This window comes from Hemicordylus capensis, chromosome 5, assembly GCF_027244095.1.
Source record: "Hemicordylus capensis ecotype Gifberg chromosome 5, rHemCap1.1.pri, whole genome shotgun sequence".
Classification (NCBI taxonomy): Eukaryota; Metazoa; Chordata; class Lepidosauria; order Squamata; family Cordylidae; genus Hemicordylus; species Hemicordylus capensis.
In genome coordinates this window covers 227096207-227118361 of record NC_069661.1, presented here as the reverse complement: position 1 = coordinate 227118361, position 22155 = coordinate 227096207, and the positions used below count along the sequence as shown (strand labels likewise).

At 44.2% G+C, this 22155-nt stretch overlaps 2 protein-coding genes across 5 annotated transcripts in view; one reads left to right on the top strand and one right to left on the bottom strand.

Moving 5' to 3' along the window:
- The window catches only part of PARPBP (PARP1 binding protein), a 54452-nt gene extending 33780 nt beyond the window's left edge, over window positions 1-20672 (top strand). For 2 of the 4 annotated variants that reach the window (XM_053253734.1, XM_053253735.1), the window contains exons 7-11: window positions 6115-6298; window positions 14353-14519; window positions 14928-15009; window positions 17811-17973; window positions 19784-20672. In XM_053253734.1, coding sequence (XP_053109709.1) covers window positions 6115-6298; window positions 14353-14519; window positions 14928-15009; window positions 17811-17973; window positions 19784-20121 — 934 coding nt within the window. In that variant the 3' untranslated portion in view covers window positions 20122-20672. Of the gene's footprint in view, window positions 1-1304; window positions 1857-6114; window positions 6299-14352; window positions 14520-14927; window positions 15010-17810; window positions 17974-19783 lie in introns of those variants that run through there. The other 2 variants (XR_008308129.1, XM_053253736.1) reach the window with 2 other exon arrangements.
- Window positions 19889-21780, bottom strand: PMCH (pro-melanin concentrating hormone). Its single transcript, XM_053253739.1, has 3 exons — window positions 21535-21780; window positions 20770-20962; window positions 19889-20499 (listed from the first exon to the last, which is right to left on the bottom strand). The coding sequence occupies exons 1-3, from the start codon at window positions 21778-21780 to the stop codon at window positions 20450-20452; spliced, it is 489 nt and encodes a 162-aa protein (XP_053109714.1). The 3' UTR covers window positions 19889-20449.
- Between the last annotated feature and the right edge of the window lie 375 nt (window positions 21781-22155).

The window sequence follows — 22155 nt, the reverse complement described above, 5'->3', positions numbered from 1 at the left end:
TCTCTGCACAAACTCTCTCTCGTTGGGTGACTCGAACTATCTCACTATGCTATCAACTTGCAAAGAAACGGCTACCTTCGTCTCTAAAGACTCACTCCACCAGAGCTATGGCGCCCTCTGCTGTGTTTGATAGAGCCATCCCTCTGGATATCATCTGCCAGGCTGCTACATGGATGTCACCTTACTCCTTTTATATAGCACTAGTATTTTTAAGCCCGTTTAAATAATGGGCTCTAGTGGGGTGTGTGTGTGCTAGTTTTCTCCTCCTCACATGCTGGGCAGGGCTGGCAAGGATGCAGATTCCTCCCCACCCCTTCCCTTCCTTCCTCCCATCCAGCACAGCCAGAGCAGAGAGGGAGCGGCTCCGAACCCAGCACCATGGCCAGCCTCACGGTGTACAGTACCTCTGTGACCGACTCTAGGGAGGTGAGCGGTGCAGGAGAGCCGATGTGCGGTCCTGGGCGGGAGGCGCTCTGCCAATTCCCCCCCCCCACTCTTTTCGTCCAGGCTCCGAGGAGGAGGCGCAGCGCACGCTTCACTTCCCTGCCTTGCCTCTCTGCTCCTTCCTGCCCCGCCCCCCGTTCGCTTGTTTTTTGTTCCAGCTTCTGCTCCTCCCGGTGCCCGTGACTGCTTTAGCGGCAGGGCGTTCCCGCCGCTGCCGCATCTGCTCTTCCCGGGCCCGCTTCTCTTCCTCCCAGTGCCTTTGTTTCTTATAGCGGTAAGGCCGGTTCCGCTGCTGCCGCCTCTGCCTTCCCGGTCCCCTCTTTCTGCAGCCGTTTCTTCCTCCTTTCTCTCCGCTGCCCCCTCAGCCCTCCCGGTCCTCTCGCAGCCGTCTCTGCCCTCCCGGTCCCCCAGCTGCTGCCTCTGCCCTCCCCGTAGCCCATTCTTCGGCCGCCTCTGCCCTCCTCCACAGTCGGCCGCCTCTGCCCTCCTCAACATTGCCGCCCGTGTCTCTGAGGCCGTATCTTTCTCAGACGTTCTGGGCATGCGCTCTGCGCATGCCCAGAACAGCCGAGAAAGACACGGGCCGCAAAGACACAGGATTACAACTAAGGGCTTTATTATAGAGGATTATGTCTTGGACCTCCATTCTCGTTGAGATGCTGCCTTTGGCACTGCTGTTTTACAATCACTCTTCACATGGTCCCACCTCCAGGTAAGATTTGCACAGGGTGCAGCTTGCTATGTGCCCAGTTGTGTTGAGCACAAAGACCATGTTGAAGAATGACAAGTAGCTTACCTGTAGCTTTGGTTCTTCTAGTGGTCATCTGTGCTCTTACATGCCCACCCATTCTCCCTCTTAGTCTTTTAGGTTGCCGGACTCATTGACTGAAGAGGACTGCCAGGACACATGTGTACTGCACTGTAGGTGGTGGGACTACTTCCCATTTCAGAGAGAAGATTTTCAGCTTGGAAAGACTCCCAATGAGGTCTCTGTGCAGGCGTAAAACCCAATCATGTAAGTGCACAGATGACCACTAGGGGAACCAAAGTTACAGGTAAGCAACCTGCCATTTTAAAAAGCTTATAGAACTCCATTAAATATTTGGCCGCTGAATGCCCGATGGTCAGTACAATAAAAGCACAATAACACACTGAAAGCTGAAAGTATGGCAATGCTATCACCTATTTTCCATCTCTACAGTATAGACCTTGTCAAAAATCAGAATGAGCATTTGTCCCCCAGATGGTATCCACCACCCCAGCTGGCTCATGTACTAAGAGCTGACACTCAAAACTTTAAACATAAAAACACACCCTACTATGTGTAACAGAGAACTGGATTATAGAGTTTTTCTCCTTCAGGCATCTGAACTGGGCAGATTGAAGGAGGGGAGACTTCTCAGAACATGTATTCAGTTCACTTTCCTGTTGCTAAATAAAGTTATTCAGCAAGTTCAGATACTAGCTCCATTCATTAGTACAGGAGATGTTACCCTCATTACTCGGGGGGGGGAGTTCTGTTCCTTGCCTACTGCTGCGAGTAACAGAACAGCGAGTAACGAGGCATTATGGCTATTGTGAAAGTGGGGTTCAGTTCCAGGGTGGAGGAGGAAAGCCAAAAAAGCAGCCGAAAGCAGCTCAGAATATCAATAGAACTTACAGTGGGGGTCTCTGCGGGTCCCCCATGTGCCCAGGAATGCCCCCCTTCCCCATTCTGTGCTGCCTAAAAATGTGTCCTGAGAGCCGCACAGCTATCAAGGACATTTTTTAGTGACACAGAGGGCTGCCAGGGAAGAGGAGGAAATTGAAATTTCCCTCCCGTCTACCATACACTGATACTGGTGCAGTGTTAATCTGGAACCCTTCAGAAGCATTGGTGCTACACTGGTGCTCCTCCTGCTGCAGCGATGCATCATTAGTCAGGATGTCAGCCAGAGTAACTATGTGTAAAAACTTCTTCCAAAATTCCTTAATGTGGGCAATCCCATCAGATATTAAAGCTGTGCAGAGCTATCCCACATCAATTTGGGGACTGATTTGGTGCTTCAGAGGGATCCCCACTTCAAGGCTTTGGAGTGGGGTGCCTGTGTGCTGTGGGCCAAACTCTTTGGCCCTCTGAAGCTTTGCTTTGCCCTCATCTGTAAAAGTACTAATAACAGGACCAAGCAGGCTGCCTTCCTTTCTTCCAACTCCCAGCAGCAAGAGAGCATGCAGCAGCTTCTGCAACTTGTATTTAATCCTGCCCCCCCCCCACCCACTTGCTTTTCCTGGAATCATGGGAATGGCGTAGTTGCTTCTGAGGAATGTAATCATTACTGAGGCTGTATAGCAGCATAATTATTTTTTTATAAGTCATTGACATCAAATGTTAAATACATGCCCAAATACAGGGACTCAGAGACCATGAAGCAAGTGGAGACGATCATCTCCCGCCTGCCAGGGTCTGGGCGGGGGCCCCCAAGGTACGCCCTCGGCCAGGGCGCTCCCTTCTCCCCTCCCACACCCAGCCAGTGAATGAAGCGCTCGCTGGCTGGGAGTGCAGGGCAGCCTCTCCTCCACAGCCGGTGTTTCGCTGAAACGCTGGCTGTACTGGGGGTGGGGGAAGCCCAACCAATCAGCGTTTCAATGAAACACTGACTGGGGAGGGATGGGAGAGGGTCCAAAGGACCCTCTCCTGGGCAGTAGTCTCGTCCCCTGTATCTGACAGAAGCCAAGGAGTGTGGTCAATGCTGAGGATGGGGCCTGTCAGCACCCACAGAGCTTCCCTTTCCTAGTCAGCAGTTCATGGAATTGCTGGTTGTGTGTTCCTTTGGAAGGGGAAAGAGCTCCTGGTCAGTGATTCCTTGAACTGCTGACTGGGGAAAGGAAGCTCTGCCAGGCCCTATCCTCAGCATTGGCACCACCCCCGTGCAACCAGCATCAGATGCAGGAGGTGTAGCCTGGGGCCCACTTGTGTGTCGCACACGTGATTGTAAAGCCTAGGAGGCAGACAAGCTCCCTACAGCCCTGCCCAAATAACTTACTGATTTATCACAGCAAACTATACCTCGTGAGTTTCTTAAATAACCCTTTGATCTGAATTGTTATCCATTGCACTCATAAGAGTGGGTTCTGTGCCTGCGTGGGACCATTCGGGCAGAATTGACTAGCTCATCGAAGCGCTAAGACCCGCTTCCTACATGTAGTGCACTTCCTTAGTTTGGCGGGCTTGCGTTTTACCCTCAGTTCCTTTCTGACCACCATTGTGTTGGCACCTCGGACAGTTTGCTCCTTGGTTGGAACTTTTTTCCTCTGGAAAAGAAAGAGAGGAAACGCCTCTGACTTGGACTGGACCTTACTATTCTTTAGCTAATCATTTAAAAAAAAAAGTGGATCGATTCTTTCGGCTATGACTCGGACTGACAGGGAAACTTCGACGGCACTGACTTGGAATAGACTCTTGATTTGGGCATTTAAGTATCATCCTGTTCCCCCACCTTTCCCCCCTCATGGATAAGAAAAAGACCTTTAAGCATTGTCTCTGCTGTAATGCTAAGCTCCCTTTAGCGGACAACCATGAGCTCTGTCTCCTTTGCCTTGGCAAAGAACATAACACATCAACCTGCAAAATATGCCCCACTCTCTCATCAAATACACAAAAATTGGGTGCTATGCCCTCAGGCTGCCCTGTTTGATGAGGCGCTTCATCCCGGCACTCCAATGCCTCATTCGCCTGCCAGTGCACCTGTTCCTTCGACATCGAGCACGGTGTTGCTATCGAAGTGAATCCATATCAAAGTGACTGAAGAGGTGCAGTCTAAATCCTCGACGTGGAGTGCCACAACATCGGGTTCCGATGCCCCGTTTAAGCTCAGGCCAACTTTGGTGAGGGGTGTGCTGAAAAGGGTCTTACCTTAGCATCCTACATCTGCCTCCAGACTGGCAGCTCGTTAATCACCCTTATGAGTGCAGCTCGTTATTCGCTCTTATGAGTGCTACAGATCACAATCCAGATAAACAGGTTGCTCACCTGTAACTATTGATCTGGAAGTGATCCGTTGTAGTCATAAGACCTGCCGGCCGCACTGCAGTATGAAAAGTGGCAAAACGTATATTTTTTTAGAGCATGAAGAGCTACTTGCTTTGTCAAACGGTGAACTGGATCCTTGCGATGATTGTATCCAAATGTCAGTCCTTCAGGAACTGAGGGGAAAATGCTAGCCTGCCTAAACTAAAGAAGTGCACCATGTACTGGAGGTGGGGCTTAGCACTTCAAGGAACTAGTCAATTCTGCCCGAATGGTCCCACGCAGGTGCAGAACCCACTCATATGACTGCAATGGATCACTTCCCGGTCAATAATTACAGGTGAGCAACTTGTTTTTTCCATTCTCATATTAATGCCTGGTTATGGTGTTGGATCTGCATTGAAAACTTATTATTTCCAAGACAGAATATATAGGCCTAGTTTATTATACAGAGCATTACTTGCAAGAGAGGAGGGAAGCTTGCCAGCAGCCTCTGTTTCTCTCTGAGCATTTTGCAAGCTTTGGAAGGAGTGTGAATCGAGGTGCAAAAGCTTGCAAGGGTCCTATCAGTCCTGAAGAGCTGCTCTGTTGGCAGCAGCAGGAGGCATCTTGCTGCTGCTGGCCCCAATAATCTGCTGCCTGACTACCTCACCTTGCCTCTTGAGAGAACCACCCTGTTGCAAGCACCCTAAGTGGAAAAACAAGTACCAACCTTTTGTATACTATTTACAAATCACAAAGAAGCTTGAATGACCTGCTTCAAAATATTTTAATTCTAATGGCCACAACCTCTCTGACTTGGAAATATTTCTTGTAAAGAAACTATCAAACCTAAAGGTATTAGAAGAGAGAACCTCTAGATCTATAGAGTTAACACTGTAGGTCCTTCATCTAGAAGACAATTTTTATCTAGCATTTTATTTTTTTAACACTATTGTATGTCATTCTCCTTTAGAATTCTTGCTTCCTCAGTGTTCTAAGCTGAAGATTATCACTAACTCCTGACATTCATTCTGAAATACCAGCTGTGTTCCTGAGAAAAGTAGAAACCAAAATGTTTAACTAAACAATTAATCGCTGTTTGGTCAAAACCACAGTATTATACATACATAAAATATATGGGGATAGCTTATCATTGACCTAGAAAATCTTGCATTTCTGTCTGCTACTGGAAGAGTGTTTAAAACTCTTGAAAATTCTGTTTATCGACGCTCTGTTTGTATTGGCTACTTAATTATTGTAGTCAGAATGCTTCTGACAACTTATGTGCTTCTAAAATGATGTGGAATGGCAATGTTAGATTATTTCACTTCTTCGAGAACTTTGGTTAATAAGCAAACTTGGATATTGTGAGCTGACAAGATGATCATGTAATTAAACCATTTTTGTTGCCAAGCTTTTTCCTTTTGCAGTTTAAGACTGTGTATTAGCAAAGGATGAATCTATTGTCCTTGCTTATTGACTTTTGTAATCTCCCAATTCTTAAAAGAAAATAATTGCATTAAAGGGCAGGATCTCATTGCATGATGCTGTGCAACTTAATAGATCAAAGCTGTTTTCTGAACAGTTTTGATTAACTGTGAAGACTCTCTGTTTTCAAAACTATTTAATATATTAAGGTAGTGCCAAGATGAATATGGAGATGACCCTAGGTCTGTTTATAGACTTGCAGGGGGCCAAATTCTATCAACAATCAAGATGCATTTGATAAAAGGCCGAAACAGCAGGGATCCCTTCTGTCAAGCAGCAGAGGAAGTTGTACAAGATTTGGATATGAGGATTAAAAATATTATCAATTTACAGCATGAGGCTAAGGCAGCTCTCACCACTGGAATCAGTCCAGCCCGGGTAAGGGGCCTCCTTTTGTTCCTCTAATTTGCTTGATAAATGAAAGGACATTTTCTCAATGCCCTACATGTTGAAAATGACTCAGTACTATTATGTTTCCTATAGCATGGCACCACTCAGCTTGTTGAAAGAGGTTCTGTAGTACCTGAGGATTATAATGTGGCTTTCTGAAAAAGAATTATGAAAGGAAAAGCTTTTTTGTTAGTGCTCAGCGCTGATAATTGCACATTACAATAAAGTATCTTAAATGTTTTGTATTTATTTTATAAAGGTTATGTAGAGATGTACATATCAGGCAGTATAGAAATAGGACAGATAAATAAATGTCTTGGGTTTTTGCCACAAGGAGTTTCCAAGTGGCTTATAGGAATGGTAGATTTTATATAGTGCATCATTATATTGTTACCTCTAAAAAATCTAGTTAATCTAGACCTCTACCATTTTTAAATGTTTGTTATGATTTTCCTGCCATCTTAATAATAGTTGATATTGCAGTTTGTAACCATCATACCCATAAACTGAGTTTCATAGTGGTCAGATTGACTAGTAGCCCAGCGAGACCTTTTCCTTTTCCTTTTTAGAAGGTGGCTTGGTTTGCTTGCTTGTGTCCTTTGCCGTGTTCTCTCTAATTCTTTCCATCTGTGTGCGGAATGAATTTCGTTCTGAGCCGCAGTATCAAGACAGTATGTGTGCAAGTATGTTCAGAATGGGGCCTTCCTGGTTCAACCTGAGCGGGATCTAAAATTAACTGAGCAGACATCAAAAAACTTGTGAGCGTGCGCACACCTTAGGAGGAACACTGGATCTGGATCGTGATCCGTTGCATTCATAAAGAATGGGTTCTGCGCCTGCGCAGGGACCTCGCGGACCGACTGACTAGCTCCTCGCGACGCCTCCAACCGCCCTGCACGTGATCGTGTCCATACTTTAATAGGCGGTTGGGGCGTGTCTTCCTCAGTTTCTTTTAGACCGCCATTGCGTCTAAACCTCAGATCGATTGCTCCTCGGTATATTAATAGTTTTTCACGGTACAACGACTGGAACGGATTCGGAACTACGTTTGGCTTTGACCTTTGGACTGTTTTGGACTACGTTTTTTGGATATCCCTTAAGAATTTCGTAAATTGGAACATTATTATTGGCCGTGAGACGCTGAGTGCTATGGCGTCGAAAGCGGCAGTTAAAACAACTTTCAAGCGCTGCACTAACTGCAGAGCAAAATTACCATCAACGGATACACATGATGCCTGCCTGCTTTGTCTTGGTGAGCAACATAACCCGATGAACTGCAAGATTTGTTGTTCTTTCTCTAAACAAACTTTGAAAAATCGGGCATTGCGTTTGCGGGCGGCACTGTACGAGGACGCACTTAGACCCCCGACGCCGAGGCCGGGCTCGGGGCCCTCGACATCGATGTCGGTAACGAGCGTTACGATACCGTCGACTTCGATTCCTCCTGTTGTGGACTCTGCCTCATCGCAGTCTAAAGCCACTATGGAAGAGGAGTTTAAAAGGCCCGGGAGTGTGGAGAAGAAGAGGCGCAAACACAAAAAGGCGCGATATTCCTCCACAGACGAAGAGGGCGCTTCCTCGCCACCGAGGAAGAGATCCAAAAAGACACGAGTCCGTAGTAGGACTCCTTCGCCGACGGGTTTACAGACCGAGGCGGAAGATTGGGATACTACTTTAAAGGTGACTCCGTCTCCATGGGTGCAACAAAGTTCCCCGTCATCGGAAGGTTCGCCATCGACATCGAGGTCGGCGTCGAGATCGACGTCGAGGCACGAGCACGCGTCGGCATCGAAAGCTCGACATCGAAGAGAATCTAGAGATCAGGCATTACCGGCGTCGACTTCGCCATCGACATCGATAGACCCGCTGCTGTCGGCGTCGACGGGGTTCGACTCGATACCGAAGGTGTCGGAGTTCCAAGCCTCGTCTACACAGATTGCGGGAGTTCAGGTTCCAGAACAATGTACTGCTTCAACACCGAGTGTTTTCCAGACTGGAGACCGACACCGGCTGGTGGCGGACTTAACTCCTGCAAGAACCCCAATTCACTCTCCGGCGTCCCCCAGGGTGACTTATCATTCGGAGGACTATATGGACTTTGGTGAGGGAGTCATGCAGGAACAAACTGTTGTGCAGAAAACTCGGACTCCATTGTTGGCCTTATTGGATTCTAGTGAAGGCACGCCTTCCGGGTCGACCTTTCACGGGTTTACCTACGACCAGCTGAGTGGGACAGCAGTGCCTAAGACTCCGTCTGCGTCTCCAGGGCGACCCTCCGTGCATACTCCAGAGACTACTCGACTCATTTCAGCAGCCACGAGTCCCATTCGACAGCTCATGACTCCTTTGGTGGAACATCATAATCTGCCGAAGCCGATACCTATTCGGGCACGAACGGAGATGCATCAACGGCCACGTCTCTTCCTGTGGGCCGCATCACACATGCTTGTGGTTTCCGCCACAACCCCGAAGTGTTTTTTCCACCAGATTATGCGGAATACAAAATTTGGAAGGCACAGCAGTCGCTTCGTGAAGATCCACTGCCACAGCGGCAGCGCCCATTGGAGGCCAGGTTGCTGCAAAATAACCAGTCCTTGCCACACCGCTCAGAATCCATACGTCCCCAGGTGTCGTTGCAAGGGGCACCTTCTAACCTTGTCCCTGCTACGCAGTGTGTTTCATCACATGAGACTGGAAGCAGTAGGAACAGCGACTCAGACACATCATATTTGTCAGACACTGAGGCAAGCACCATGCACGAGCCCAGAGAGCCTGACCCTCCAGAGGAGGTTGCGCCGGGTACCTCGATCTCTCCCTCAGAGGAACTGAAAGCGTACCATGCGCAACTACGTGAGATGGCGGAAGCTTTGGGCCTGGAAATTCAGCTACCAGTCTTAGATCTGAAAGATCCTGTGTATAATATGATGGCAAAAGCTAAGGTCACTCACCCTGTGTCGCTACCAATGATTCCGGCAATTACGAAGGCGGCACAGTCGGCATGGACTGTTTTGAGGACTTCAACGCCCACTTCGAGAAAGTTGGAGAGTTTGTATAGGGTGCAAGAAGTTGATATCACTTACCTGGTGAGGCACCCAGACCCGAACTCTTTAGTGGTGGAGTGTGCATCGTCAAAGGGTGCACAACGCCATACTACCCCTGCTGATAAAGAGGGGAGAAAGCTTGATGTCCTGGGACGTAGAGTTTATTCTACATCCAGTTTAGCAGTGAAAATCGCTAATTATGCTGCATGTATGACACGATATGCCCACCATCTGTGGGACACTTTTTTCCAGGACTCGTCCACGTTGTCGGCAGATGATTTACAAAAGGCTCTAGCACAGACCTATGAAAAGTCTACGGTGGTGACCAGGCAGTTGCTGAGCACGTACAAGCATTTAGCGGAGACGGAATCGCGGGCAATGGCAACAGCTATTACTTTGCGGCGTCACGCGTGGCTGAGGTCTACTAACTTACAGCCAGAAATGAAAGATAAAATTGAGTATTTGCCCTTTGATGGGAAAGGGCTATTTGCAGACTCTACGGATGACACCATGGAATCCTGGAAAAAGATGAAGGTCACCGCAAAAACGTTCATGACATCCACTTCTTCAGCTAGTCAGCAGTCTCGTAGTCGCCCCTACGGAAGACAGCAAAATAGGTATTCTAATAAACAGGATCGAAGAGACTACAGGAGACAAAACAAGCCTTATCAAAGGAATAGGCCCTATTATCAGAAACCTAAAGGCCAGAGGGCTGCTAAAGACCAATCAAAGCAGTCTCTTTGAAGTGAAGGTCCATCCACTGCAACACCGCACATCGACACCAACTACAATACCAAAGGCCTCCAACACCAGCCTCGCATTAGCCAGAGTACCCGAGGCTCCCGAGAACAGCCTCACGTTAGCCAATGTATCCATCAAATTGGCACGCCACGCCAATGCGTGGCACAACATAACATCAGATCAGTGGGTGCTGAAAATTATAACTTATGGCTATGCAATAGAGTTCAAGAATTTGCCACCTTTCCAGGGTGTGAAATACACCAGGTCAACACTGGCACTTCAGGACGAAGTGCAGGTACTGCTGGAGAAACGAGCAATAATGCTTGTGCCGTGGATGGACAGACTGAGGGGGTTTTACTCCAGATATTTTCAGATCCCCAAGAAGGATGGGGGAATAAGGGCAATAATGGATTTAAGAGAGCTGAACTGTTATATAGAGACGAGGAAGTTCAGAATGGTCACTTTACAGGGCATTCTGCATCTCTTACTAAAAGAAGAATGGGCAATCACCTTGGATTTGAAGGATGCCTATTTTCACATAGGGATTCGCGAGAATCACAGAAGGTTCCTTCGTTTCACAGTAGGCGATACAGCGTACCAGTACACAGTTTTGCCATTCGGGCTCTCAACAGCCCCGTGTGTGTTCACAAAGGTGATGGCAACAGTCGTAGCGTTCTTAAGAACAGAGGGCCTAAGGCTGTACCCTTACCTCGACGACTGGCTTATGGTGAGTGCAGAAAGAGAAGGGTTACTTTCTCAGACACGATTGGTCTTGCAACTGCTTCAACAGTTGGGAATCAATGTGAATTGGAAGAAATCCAAATTAGACCCCCAAAGGCAAGTGAACTTTATAGGCTCGATACTGGATTTGGCGAAGAAGCGGGCTTTTCTGCCGGAGTCACGGTACGAACAGATAAGGGATTTAGTGCTTCTGTTCGAGAAGTTGCCACGTCAACCAGTGGAGGCCGTCCAGAGGCTTCTGGGGCTAATGGCATCCTGCAACTCTACTGTAGCTTACACCCGTCTAAATATGCGCGACCTTCAGTTGTGGTACCTCCGCAAATTCCGTCCGAATGTGGACAACCAGAAAAAGATGTTACTCATCCCTGTCAGTGTCCTGAGGTCACTACGGTGGTGGATTCAACGAGACAATCTACTCTCAGGAAGGGAGTTCCGACCCTGGACACCATCCTTTTGGGTGACAACGGACGCCTCCCTATGGGGTTGGGGAGCACATTGTGGTCATTGTCAAGTACAGGGTCGGTGGACTCCACAGCAAAAACTGAAGCACATAAATTATCTGGAGCTTTTAGCGGTGTTTTTGGCGTTGAAGGCTTTCCGCCCCCAGTTGCAGGGAAGGGTTGTACAAGTGAACCTCGACAACACAACCGCCATAGCTTACCTCAACAAACAAGGTGGAACGGTGTCCCGAACCCTGTGTCATTTGAGCCAGCGTCTGTGGACCTGGTGTATTGCAAACTCCATACGCCCTATGGCGTTGCACATCAAAGGGGAGGACAATGTTCAGGCGGACATGCTGAGCAGATCGTTTCAGCTGAACCAGCAGCACGAATGGGAATTGAGCGAGTGTTACCTTCGGCCGCTGTTCAAGAAGTGGGGTACGCCTCAAATAGATTTGTTTTCCACTGCTGCGAACAAAAAATGTCAGAGTTATTGCTCTCGTGCAGGACATGGCAAACACTCACTGGGAGATGCGTTCCAGCTTCTCTGGAGGGAGGGCCTATATTACCTGTTCCCCCCACAACCGCTGGTCCCCAGGGTATTAGCGCAAATTCTCAGAGACGAGACGCAGGGGGTTCTGGTGGCTCCATGGTGGCCCAGACAACCGTGGTTCGCTCTTCTGCTGAAGCTGTCGAAGGGCCGGTATCACCAATTTCCCGTTTACTCGGACTTGCTAAGTCGAGAAAGGGGGATGATCTTACACCCACAACTACACACGCTGAAGCTGACAGCGTGGCTGATAGGTTAATGAAAAGGATCCTACTTAATAGTAGGAGGCTTTCAACTCGGCGTAATTACAATAGTAAATGGAAGAGATTTCGCAGCTATGCGGGAAGGAAAGGATTCTTCCCTAAACGGGCGACTATCATGCAGGTGTTGCTGTATATGACGACCTTGAAAATGTCCGGCTTGGCAAACTCGTCACTTCGGGTGCACCTGGAGGCTATATCTGCCGGGCATGGTGGCTGGGATGGAAAGACTGTGTTTTCACACCCCAAGATTAAGAAATTCCTAAAAGGGGTTAATAACATGTACCCACCTGTTCGGCGTCCCGTTCAGCAATGGAACTTAACTTTAGTTTTGAATGCATTGACGGAAGCACCGTTTGAACCTTTGGGGGCTGCGCCCTTGGGCATGCTGACTTTAAAGACTGTATTCTTAATAGCAATGACGTCAGCACGTAGGGTGGGCGAATTGGCTGCGATACGGGCTGATCGGCCCTACACCCAAATTTACCCAGGGAAAGTAGTGATGCGCCTGGATCCTAGGTTCAGGCCCAAAATAGTGTCGGAGTTTCATATCAATGAGGATATCGTGCTTCCCGTGTTCTTCCAAAGCCCACAGACGCAGTTGGAAATCAAGATGCATACGCTAGATGTAAGGCGTTCCTTGCTGTATTATCTGCACGCCACTAGGTCCATAAGGAGAACGAACAAGTTGTTTGTACTTTACCGTGGCAAGCCTAAGGGCTTATCAGTGACGCGTCAGCGGCTCGCGCAGTGGATTGTACGTGCCGTGCGGCTGGCATATAATGCTCAGGGTGTGACACCCCCAAGTTCTATTAAAGCGCATTCGACGAGGGCTTATGCAGCATCAGCAGCAAATTTGGCAGGTGTGCCACTGCCGGAGATCTGTAGGGCAGCCACATGGGCCTCATGTCATCCTTTTGTGAAGCATTATGCTTTGGACATACGGCAAGCGAAAGATGCAGAGTTTGGTCGGAGTATCCTGAAGAGGGTGCTGCCTTGATGACCCGCCGCCAAAGTGGGAAGCTGGCTAATCACCCATTCTTTATGAATGCAACGGATCACGATCCAGATAAACAGGTTGCTTACCTGTAACAGATGATCTGGAGGTGATCCGTTGTATTCATAATACCCACCCAGCCTCCCCGCAACATCAAGGCGGTGAAATTGAAGTTTCAAGAAGGATCGTCAGTATGCACGACGGTGTCTGGCGGTCTGCAGAAACTGAGGAAGACACGCCCCAACCGCCTATTAAAGTATGGACACGATCACGTGCAGGGCGGTTGGAGGCGTCGCGAGGAGCTAGTCAGTCGGTCCGCGAGGTCCCTGCGCAGGCGCAGAACCCATTCTTTATGAATACAACGGATCACCTCCAGATCATCTGTTACAGGTAAGCAACCTGTTTTTCTTTGACAGTAGCTGCTTTTTAGAAGTGTCATAGAGGGGTACGTCATGTTAGTTCTGTTCGTTTCTTGGTCTGATACACATGGATCCATTTCTTTAATTAACTTATTTATATACCGCCCAGAACACGTGCGTCTGGGCAGTTTACAATAAAACAGTACAAATTAAAACATTAAAATATTAAAACAATTTAAAAATTTAAAACAATGTTATGTAATGTGTGTCAAAAGATTCAGCTTTGAGAAAATTGTCTAAATAATCCCAGTCTGGGTCTGATCACTTTTATCCCAGAGATATAGATGCACCCCCAGATTGTCTGGAATTAGGAGGGAAGATTTGCATCAAACAGCTAAAGTTCTTTATCACAAATCAAAACTGAATAGCTATAGTTTGTACTACCTGCCACAGGGGCCAATTGAACTGGACTAGATAATAGGTCAATGGTCTGATTTTGTGTGTACTTTTTTCCAGTACAATCTTAATAATAATATAATAAAAATAAAAATAAAAATAAAAATAAAAATAAATAAATAAGTGGAGTCATGGGGATTACAAACAACAGAGGGGATAGTGAGTCCCCTTGGAAAATACCTCTTCTAATGCTAACCTGGCAATTTCAAAACAACTTAAAGGGCACCTCAACACCATAGGGGCCACAGAAATCACCATCAGCCAATTACAAAAAGCAACTTTACTGGGAACAGCCTATATTTTGCGACAATATTTACAATAACCAACAATATTGATGATAAAGTTCAGCCATCCCAGGTCCTTGGGAAGGACTCGATGTCTGGATAAAACAAACCAGTCAATAACACCTGTCTGACTGTGTAAATAAATAAATAATAAATATATTATTTTGTTTCAGCCCAAACTGCATGCTATAAACCATGGCACTGTTTACTGTGGCAGAGATACTGTGAAATCCTTATTGGCTCTTTTGGATGAAGTGGCTACCTCTCCTCTTCCCAACAACAAAGCTGAACTGTTGTTCACTGAAGAATTTGGATTCCCCTCTCCTTTGGTGCTATTTACGTAAGTGCCAAGTATTGAAAATCAAGTCGGCAAGCCTGCTGAGTTTTCTAATGCCCAATTGATCAAATCAAGCACTCACTAACAGGTTTTGAAGTTATGCATTCCTGCAGATTACTTACCTAACTACCTTCAAGAACATTCATTTCACGGTGGGAGCCTATTTGAACGCACACTTCTTTGTGCAAGTGAACTGGTTCATTTCATTAAATTGAAGGTCTGTGTACATTTCAGAATTCTCACAGAATCTCTAGATCAGGGCTGCTTCTGTGTGCATTGGCGGGTTGTGTTGTATAGAACAATTTATTTTGGTATTTGGAAAAAACCTCTAAATGTAAATATGCAGCATATGAAAATATCAAGCTGATACTTTTTGGTATCTAACAACAATACTTCAATATGTTAATACAGATCACCAACACAGTCTAGTGGATCTTCTCCAAAAGCTTTAAAATGGCGTATTCAGACAACTGTGAATGAAAGAAAACTTAAGGTACAGTAACTGTATATACCCCTGATACGGAATATTTTTTTCTGAGTCTTAATCAAGTCAATTGTATACTTCTATTGCTTAATACTGAGTGTTGGAGGCCTGATATGCAACTTCAGAAAAAGCATGTATTGGTGCAGACTTGCTGGGGCTATGCCATTTCAAATGCAGATGGATGATGGCATGATTCCATTTCTCTGTCCCATCCCCTTTAAAAAGATTTCCAGAAAGCTAGAACGTTAAGACGTATTCTTGCCCAGCTGTTTTCCTCACATGCTTCTTTGCTATATATCGTTTTAAAAATAAATACATGTACATATACTAGCTGGGCCAGGCACACAGCATCTGCCTCTCACGTTCTCCTCCCGCCTGCCGCCCCCACCGTTTTGCCCGCCGCCGCTTTCTTTCCCCCACCGACATTTTGTTTCCCACTTTGTCCGCAAGCCTGTCTGTTGACACTGGCACTGGCACTTTCCTTTCCCCCTACCAGCAGCTCACTCGCAAACTATCACGAGAGTTGCCACACGGGATTAACGACAGATACACCTTAGAGAAATATATAGATATAATCATAATTCCCTCACACTTGTTCTGAAGTAATAGAATCTCAGGACAGCTGTTAACATGCACTTTTTATGAATTAGTAGATCAGCCCTCCGTGGGGCTATGTTCTTTATAGAGGAGAAAGATAGTGGTACCTAAATGACAGCTATTATACCCAAATGTAATGTATATACTATTGCCTCAAGATATCGAGACAGCAAACCCATTGTCTGGGGAGAAGATTTTCTTTTTGTTTTGGCACAATTAGTTTATCATAGCCTTGGATCTTTCCCCACACTCTGGACTCTGGTTTTAAGTATAGGTTGATACACTTGTTTTTATTTGTGAAAAATTAGTTTCTGTTAAGAGCATATTATGGAGCTCAGTTCCCTCTTATAAGCCCCTTTCAGCCCCCGTTTTAACAAGCACAATAGATTGACTGTTGTACCAGGAATGTGTTGGAATGTGGTTTTTTTTCAGTGCTAAAACTGTTGTGTGAGGAGAGATCACCCTCTCTCCCGTTGACCCGGTATTGGACTACTTACAGTAGTGAACATCTGTCACCATCGCCATTTTACAGACACCATTCATGCCCCTGTTTCACAACTGTTACTTATCTGGAAACAAATACAGGAATACATCACATACTTTGTCTTTTAATTTGTAAAATAAGTTGTGTAACTAAATAATAAAATGTTTTTTTTTTAATTTGAGAGGAGAACATCTTAAACTTTTTAAAAATGTAGCCTGTACTTGGTATATTCATGTAACTTGAAAATTGCGAAATGCCAGATATGATGTACAACCACCCCGAGACTTTGGTGAACCGCCCTGAGACTTTGGCTTGGGGCGGTATAAAAATGTATGAATAAATAAATAAATGATAGGAATTTAGGAAATAGTTTTGTCTTACTACCAAAAAAGTCAAAATGGTCCCTCAGATATATATACTCTGGGAAAATGTTCAGGGAGATAAGAGTTTCAATATGCAGAAAAATAAAGTAGTATGGAAGAAGTATGGAAAATATCGTAATAAAGCAAGTTTTAAATATTTGAGGTTGTGTTACTGACCTAAGTCCTGATACTTATCAAATTCTAGTGCCTATATTTCATTTTTGACACATGCCCATTACTCTTGGAGGCAAATTTCTTGTATCAGGTACTATTATATTTCCATGTTGTGACTAAAACTTTAGTCAGATTTGGCAAGCTTAAAGTTTACATAATTGTGCTTTTATTATGTACTGAAATGCTTCCAATAATAAAAATTCTCTGAAACAGAGCTTTTTAGTCTGCCCTACAAGACTGTGTTAGTTTTGTTCACTTGTCTGTAGAAAATACCTTGAAAGCGCTTGTACATCTGCGCGTAATTTTGAGAATATTTGGTTTCCAAAAGCTGTTGCTGCAGACTGATATTTTGCCTCTTTGTGAAATATTTTTAGAAATTTCAAAGAGAACATTTTAGAGCTAAGCCTCTGGGTCTCTGTATCAGTAAAGGACTAGTTGGAATGAAATATAGCTAGAATGATACCATACCACAACTTAAAGCATTTTGCTGATTGCAAATTGTATGCAAACAATATGCAGTTCTCTAAACCCTTGTGAAGTGGATATAAAATAAGATACCAAGCAGTGGTTCCCCCCCCCCTTATTTGGTGATATTGCTTTACCTTATGCAGGTGTAAATGGCTTTCTTAATGTGATGGCAATCAGGTTCTGGAAGAGCCCCTAACTCGCATCATGAGAGTCTATTTCAGCTCTGATGTTTGGGATTCTGGCTCAATCTGAATAGTCTATATTTTGTATACAGTACTGAATAAATGTGATCAAATACACAGCTCCTGAATAATGTTTTGAATTGTTTGAACTGCATTATTGTGGCTTTGAAGATCTGGGAGTAACATTTTACTTCTGGAGGGGAAAGTGAATAGAAAAGTATTTCCTAATACTTAATATCAGGCTACAAGGAAGATCCACACAGAATACTTAGGAATGATGGGAAACATCTGACCAAAGCAGTTGTTTCTTAAATATACCATATTGTTAGAAAGTTCTTTTTGTTCTGTGGAAAGCATTTAATTTCAAACTTTAATCTTGTATATTTTCAGGCGATAAATCACATGGATATTCTTTTAGCTAGCATAGTACATTTGCATATAGGAAATCGGTGTAGGAAATCAGATCCTCTCTAATGAAGTTAGAAAACCATGTACCTCACAAGTTTATAATTCAAACTGATTCTTTTCTTTTTTCGTGTTTAGCTAAGGCAACCTTTAATTAGGTCTCAGTTTGCTTGCACTTATAAAGATGACCAAATGACTGAGACAAGGAATCATCACCTCAGCACAAGTCAAGTCCCAACATGTTTACATCCAGCACCAAAAGTACTAGCAGTTCTGTACACTGAAGATGAATCGACTGCAGGTAAACTGAATCAATAAAAAGCCACTTCCTTTTTCTCTCAGTAGTTGTATCTTTCTAAAAAGCTGAATGGATTAGTATGCTGCCAAATTGCAAACAATTGTTGTAAGCACTTCTAAAATTGCCTGTCCTTCAAAGAGTCCTGCTGCATCAGACAAAAGGTCCATCTATTTCAGCATCCTGTTTCCTGTAGAGGCCAAACAGATGTCTCTGGCAAGCTCACAAGCTGGGCATGGGGCAATAGCCCTCCTTTCTGGTGCCCCCCCCCCCAAGCTGGTATTTACTGGCATGTTGCTGAATACAGAGGTTCATATGACTATTATGCCTAATAGTCATTGGTAGACCATTTTATTACATTAAAAAAAAAGCTTGCAGTTCCTCCAAAGAATTCATGGTACTTGGTCTCTCACTTTATCCTCACGGCAACCTTGTAAAGGTAAGTTAAACGAGAGATGGTGGCTGTCTAAACGTTGCCCAATAGCACTGTGACTGCTCTGCAGATTTATCTCCCTAGTCTAAGGCCAGCACAGTGTTCCAGTTCAGATGTCATGCAAAACTGTGGTTTAATGTGACAATAGAGAACTTTGAGCAAAGGGGAGTGTATGAGCCTGAGGCTCATAATCATCATGCTAAACTTTGATCCTCCATGAGGTCTGAGCTGGGCCTATAACTTCCATGAATTTGTCTAATCCGTTGTTAAAGATGTTTAAGAAAGTGGCTATGGCCACATCTTTTGGAAGTGAATTCCATACACCAGTCCCAATACGGTGTTTGGGGAACCCCACTGCTTGCTTTCCTCCATAGTTTTACACTAAGAATTTTGGATTAACCTAAGTGTCAGAAGATGTAGGAATTTAAAACCTCTTCGGCATTGCTGGTGTTGAAAATAGCACTGTTTTTGTCAGTGTTCTTGTTTATTGCTGTCTCGGGGTGAGTGTTTTTGCATGCTTTCATCCAGTGCATGAGCTTAACAATCATGGATTCAGACAGCAACAATTCCTGTGAGCATGGTAGCTAGTAAAAATGCCACTGTGCTCTTTCTAATTGCTGCTACAATATCTGGGATTATCAGGTTATCCTTTGCATTTATCCATCCAGATGTATGCCTGAGTAACAGTGAGGATAGCTCAAGAATAAGGTGCTGTATAAAATAAAATGAGCCCCTGCTAACTGAGCAAAAAGGCACTTTTAAAGTAGCAGTTCTCTTGTATTTCGCAGGAGGAGAGCAGCTGCCATATCCAAACCCAGTACAGTATTCAGTGGTTGTTGCTGGTGTCTAACATATTTCCTTTTAGAATGTGAGTCCTTTTGGGAAGGAACCATCATTCATTCATTCATTCATTCATTCATTCATTCAGTGTAAACCGCTTTGAGCACTTCTGTTGAAAATACTTTTAAATTGCATATCTTCTTAAAGGCCATCTCTGTACGAAACAGATGAATAAAAATATTTCCAAAGGGAAATGAGAGCTAGTATAGTTAATTTAATTTCCTTACTTAAGCTGAGAAACAGTTGCATTATACTGTACATGTTTTACTTTTAAAATCATGAACTTTCCCCTGTGCTCTGACCTCTCTGTGTGCTCATTTCCTGGAGTGGTTGATCAAATGTTTGTTTAAAACCAGCTAAAATCCTACATAAAGGCTTGCAGTAGACTGGCTCTGTTAATTGGTATGTTCATTATTTTTACTTAAGAACATCTATTTTTCTGTCTTGTAAAATGATGGGCATTCTTGGTGACTATGGGGGAGGAGGGAGGGATGGAAATATTTCCCCTCGCTACAAAAACGGTTTTGTCCTCTTAACCAACAGAATGCCTACACTCACATCTTAAAAGTACTGCACTTGGAACTAGTTCTGGAAATGTTCATCAGAATGGAAGTAAAAGTAAAGAAATAGGAAAATTAAGTTGCCAGCCAAGAAACAAGAGCTCAAAGAGGAAGCAGGTGGATAGAACTAGTGAAAATGTCATCTGTATTAATGAAAATGAATCACTTCAACACATACATAGTAAGAGACCAAAGAGTGCAATGAAATTCCAGAACAGTTTGGACAGCAAAAAAGAAGTATCTAGAAAACAGAGCAAGACTGCAGTCAAAAATAAACTGATTGCTGGTCAGGCAAAGCTAACTCATTTCTTTAGGCTGTAAAAGTTATCCTTTTAATACTCATTGCAAACATCAGTGTCTCTGTAAGCTCCGAAAGAAGGCAGCAGCTAAGATGGTATCTTGTCTTCATTGTGACTATGAATATTATGCAAAATTAATATGTATATATAACATTTGGACAGAGATCAACAAGCTTTGCAGAATTCTCAGTTTTAATAATGTGATATAATTCTTACAGTTGTTTGATCATGTGTTCTGAGAAAACAAATATTTACAGACATGTACAGCAATAGTTAAACCACAGCTACTACTTCAATTAATTGTCAAGAAAATGGTTTTGTCTCTTCCAAGTGATGGATTGTGCAGCGTTTCAGACTTGCCAACAAGGACGATAAACTCTTCCCAGCATGCACCTGAGCACTGAAGAAAACACACCAGACACTTTTGTCAGAGAAATTAACTGACAGATTATTTGTCATACATTCATGCCTAGATACATTTGAATCTTTTGTAGAGTATTGCATACTTGCATGAACATAATATTTCATAAAATATTTGACTCAATTTATCTAAATAAATGTGTGTTGGAAATAGCTACAGCCTAAGTTATTTGTCTCAACAATTATTGCATTCATACATTGAAATAATCCACCTGCATTATTTGTCTGAGGTATCCTGAAAATTACTTACTGTCAAAATCTCTTCTTCCAACAGGTAACTTAGCTGAGTCTTCTTCATTTCCGGTCTCTCTCCTTTCCTGTATTGATTCAATACTTTGTACTTCAGCATCAGCTGGAAAAACCATTGGTCTTTCCAGTGCAAAATAAGGAATCTGCTTCAGTGCCTGGCCACGGCTTATGACATGCTGTTTAGAACCTATATTCTGTCATTCAAAGGAAAAGTTAGTTTAGACAGAAGCCATTGCTCATGACCGGAATCGAAAATGCAGAGGCCCCCACACCACCTGATGCACCACTCCCAAAACACAGTGTAGCCTTTGGATTGGAGCTGCTCAGGCTGCTTCTGAACAGAAAATTGGAGAATCCCCAGTTCATAGACTTGCATGGGACTCTTTGGATTTCAGTAGTTAAGTATTGTCTACACAAACTGGCAGTGGCTTCTCCAAGGTTGCAGGCAGGAGTCTCTCTCTCCCCTATCTTGGAAATGCCAGGGAAGGAACTTGGAATCTTCTGCTCTTCCCAGAGCAGCCCCATCCCCTAAGGGGAATATCTTGCAGTGCTCACACATGTAGTTTCCACAACACACAACATGTAGTGGATGCTGAAATAATCCACTGAAATATTTGATTGATTGATTGATTGAATGTATATACCGCATAGTATAAAAATCTCAAAAATTTTGAGCTGCAGTAATCTATACCATTCCCTCCCCTTTCCCCCCAATGAACCATGTACCTGCGTGTTCTAATGTAAGGGCCAAACAGAGTAAACTTACAGAGAATTTGGAGGTTCCATCTTCCCCTTCATCCAGAAAATTACTATCCTCAGTTTTGTAATGCTCAAAAGAAGATGCAGGCCGTGACTCTTCAGCTTTTCCACCATTCTGGATTACTTTTCCAAGACGGAATGTACTTAGTAGCACATCATCTTCTGCTTTTCGCAAAGACTTTGAAACAGAAAATAAGAAACCTTGAGAAAAAAGAGAGAAAATTAGTATTAATGCATAGAATGAGATCAACATTCTTGGATGCTTTATGTTTGCATAGAAGTGAATCAGGTTCAAATATTATTTGAGAGGGATTTCCCTTGGAAAATATTGTGTGTGTCACAGAAAGAGCTTCCTTTTATATAACTTGCAGAATGAATAGAAACCACTTCAGTGGCTTATGCATTCTTCAGATGGCCCTTAGTCAGGATGACCTTTTGGACACTATTAAGTTTCTTTTATTTTAAGCCACAGGGAATTGGTTTCTTTTATGCATAGTAATACTTTGAATTACTATGTAACAAACATTGCAGGATATTTTAAATCTGTATTCTTGTCTTTTTGTCAAGATTGGAACTTAAGGCAATCTTCAAAAAAGAACTGATTTGCACATGTGTGAAAGAAATGGGG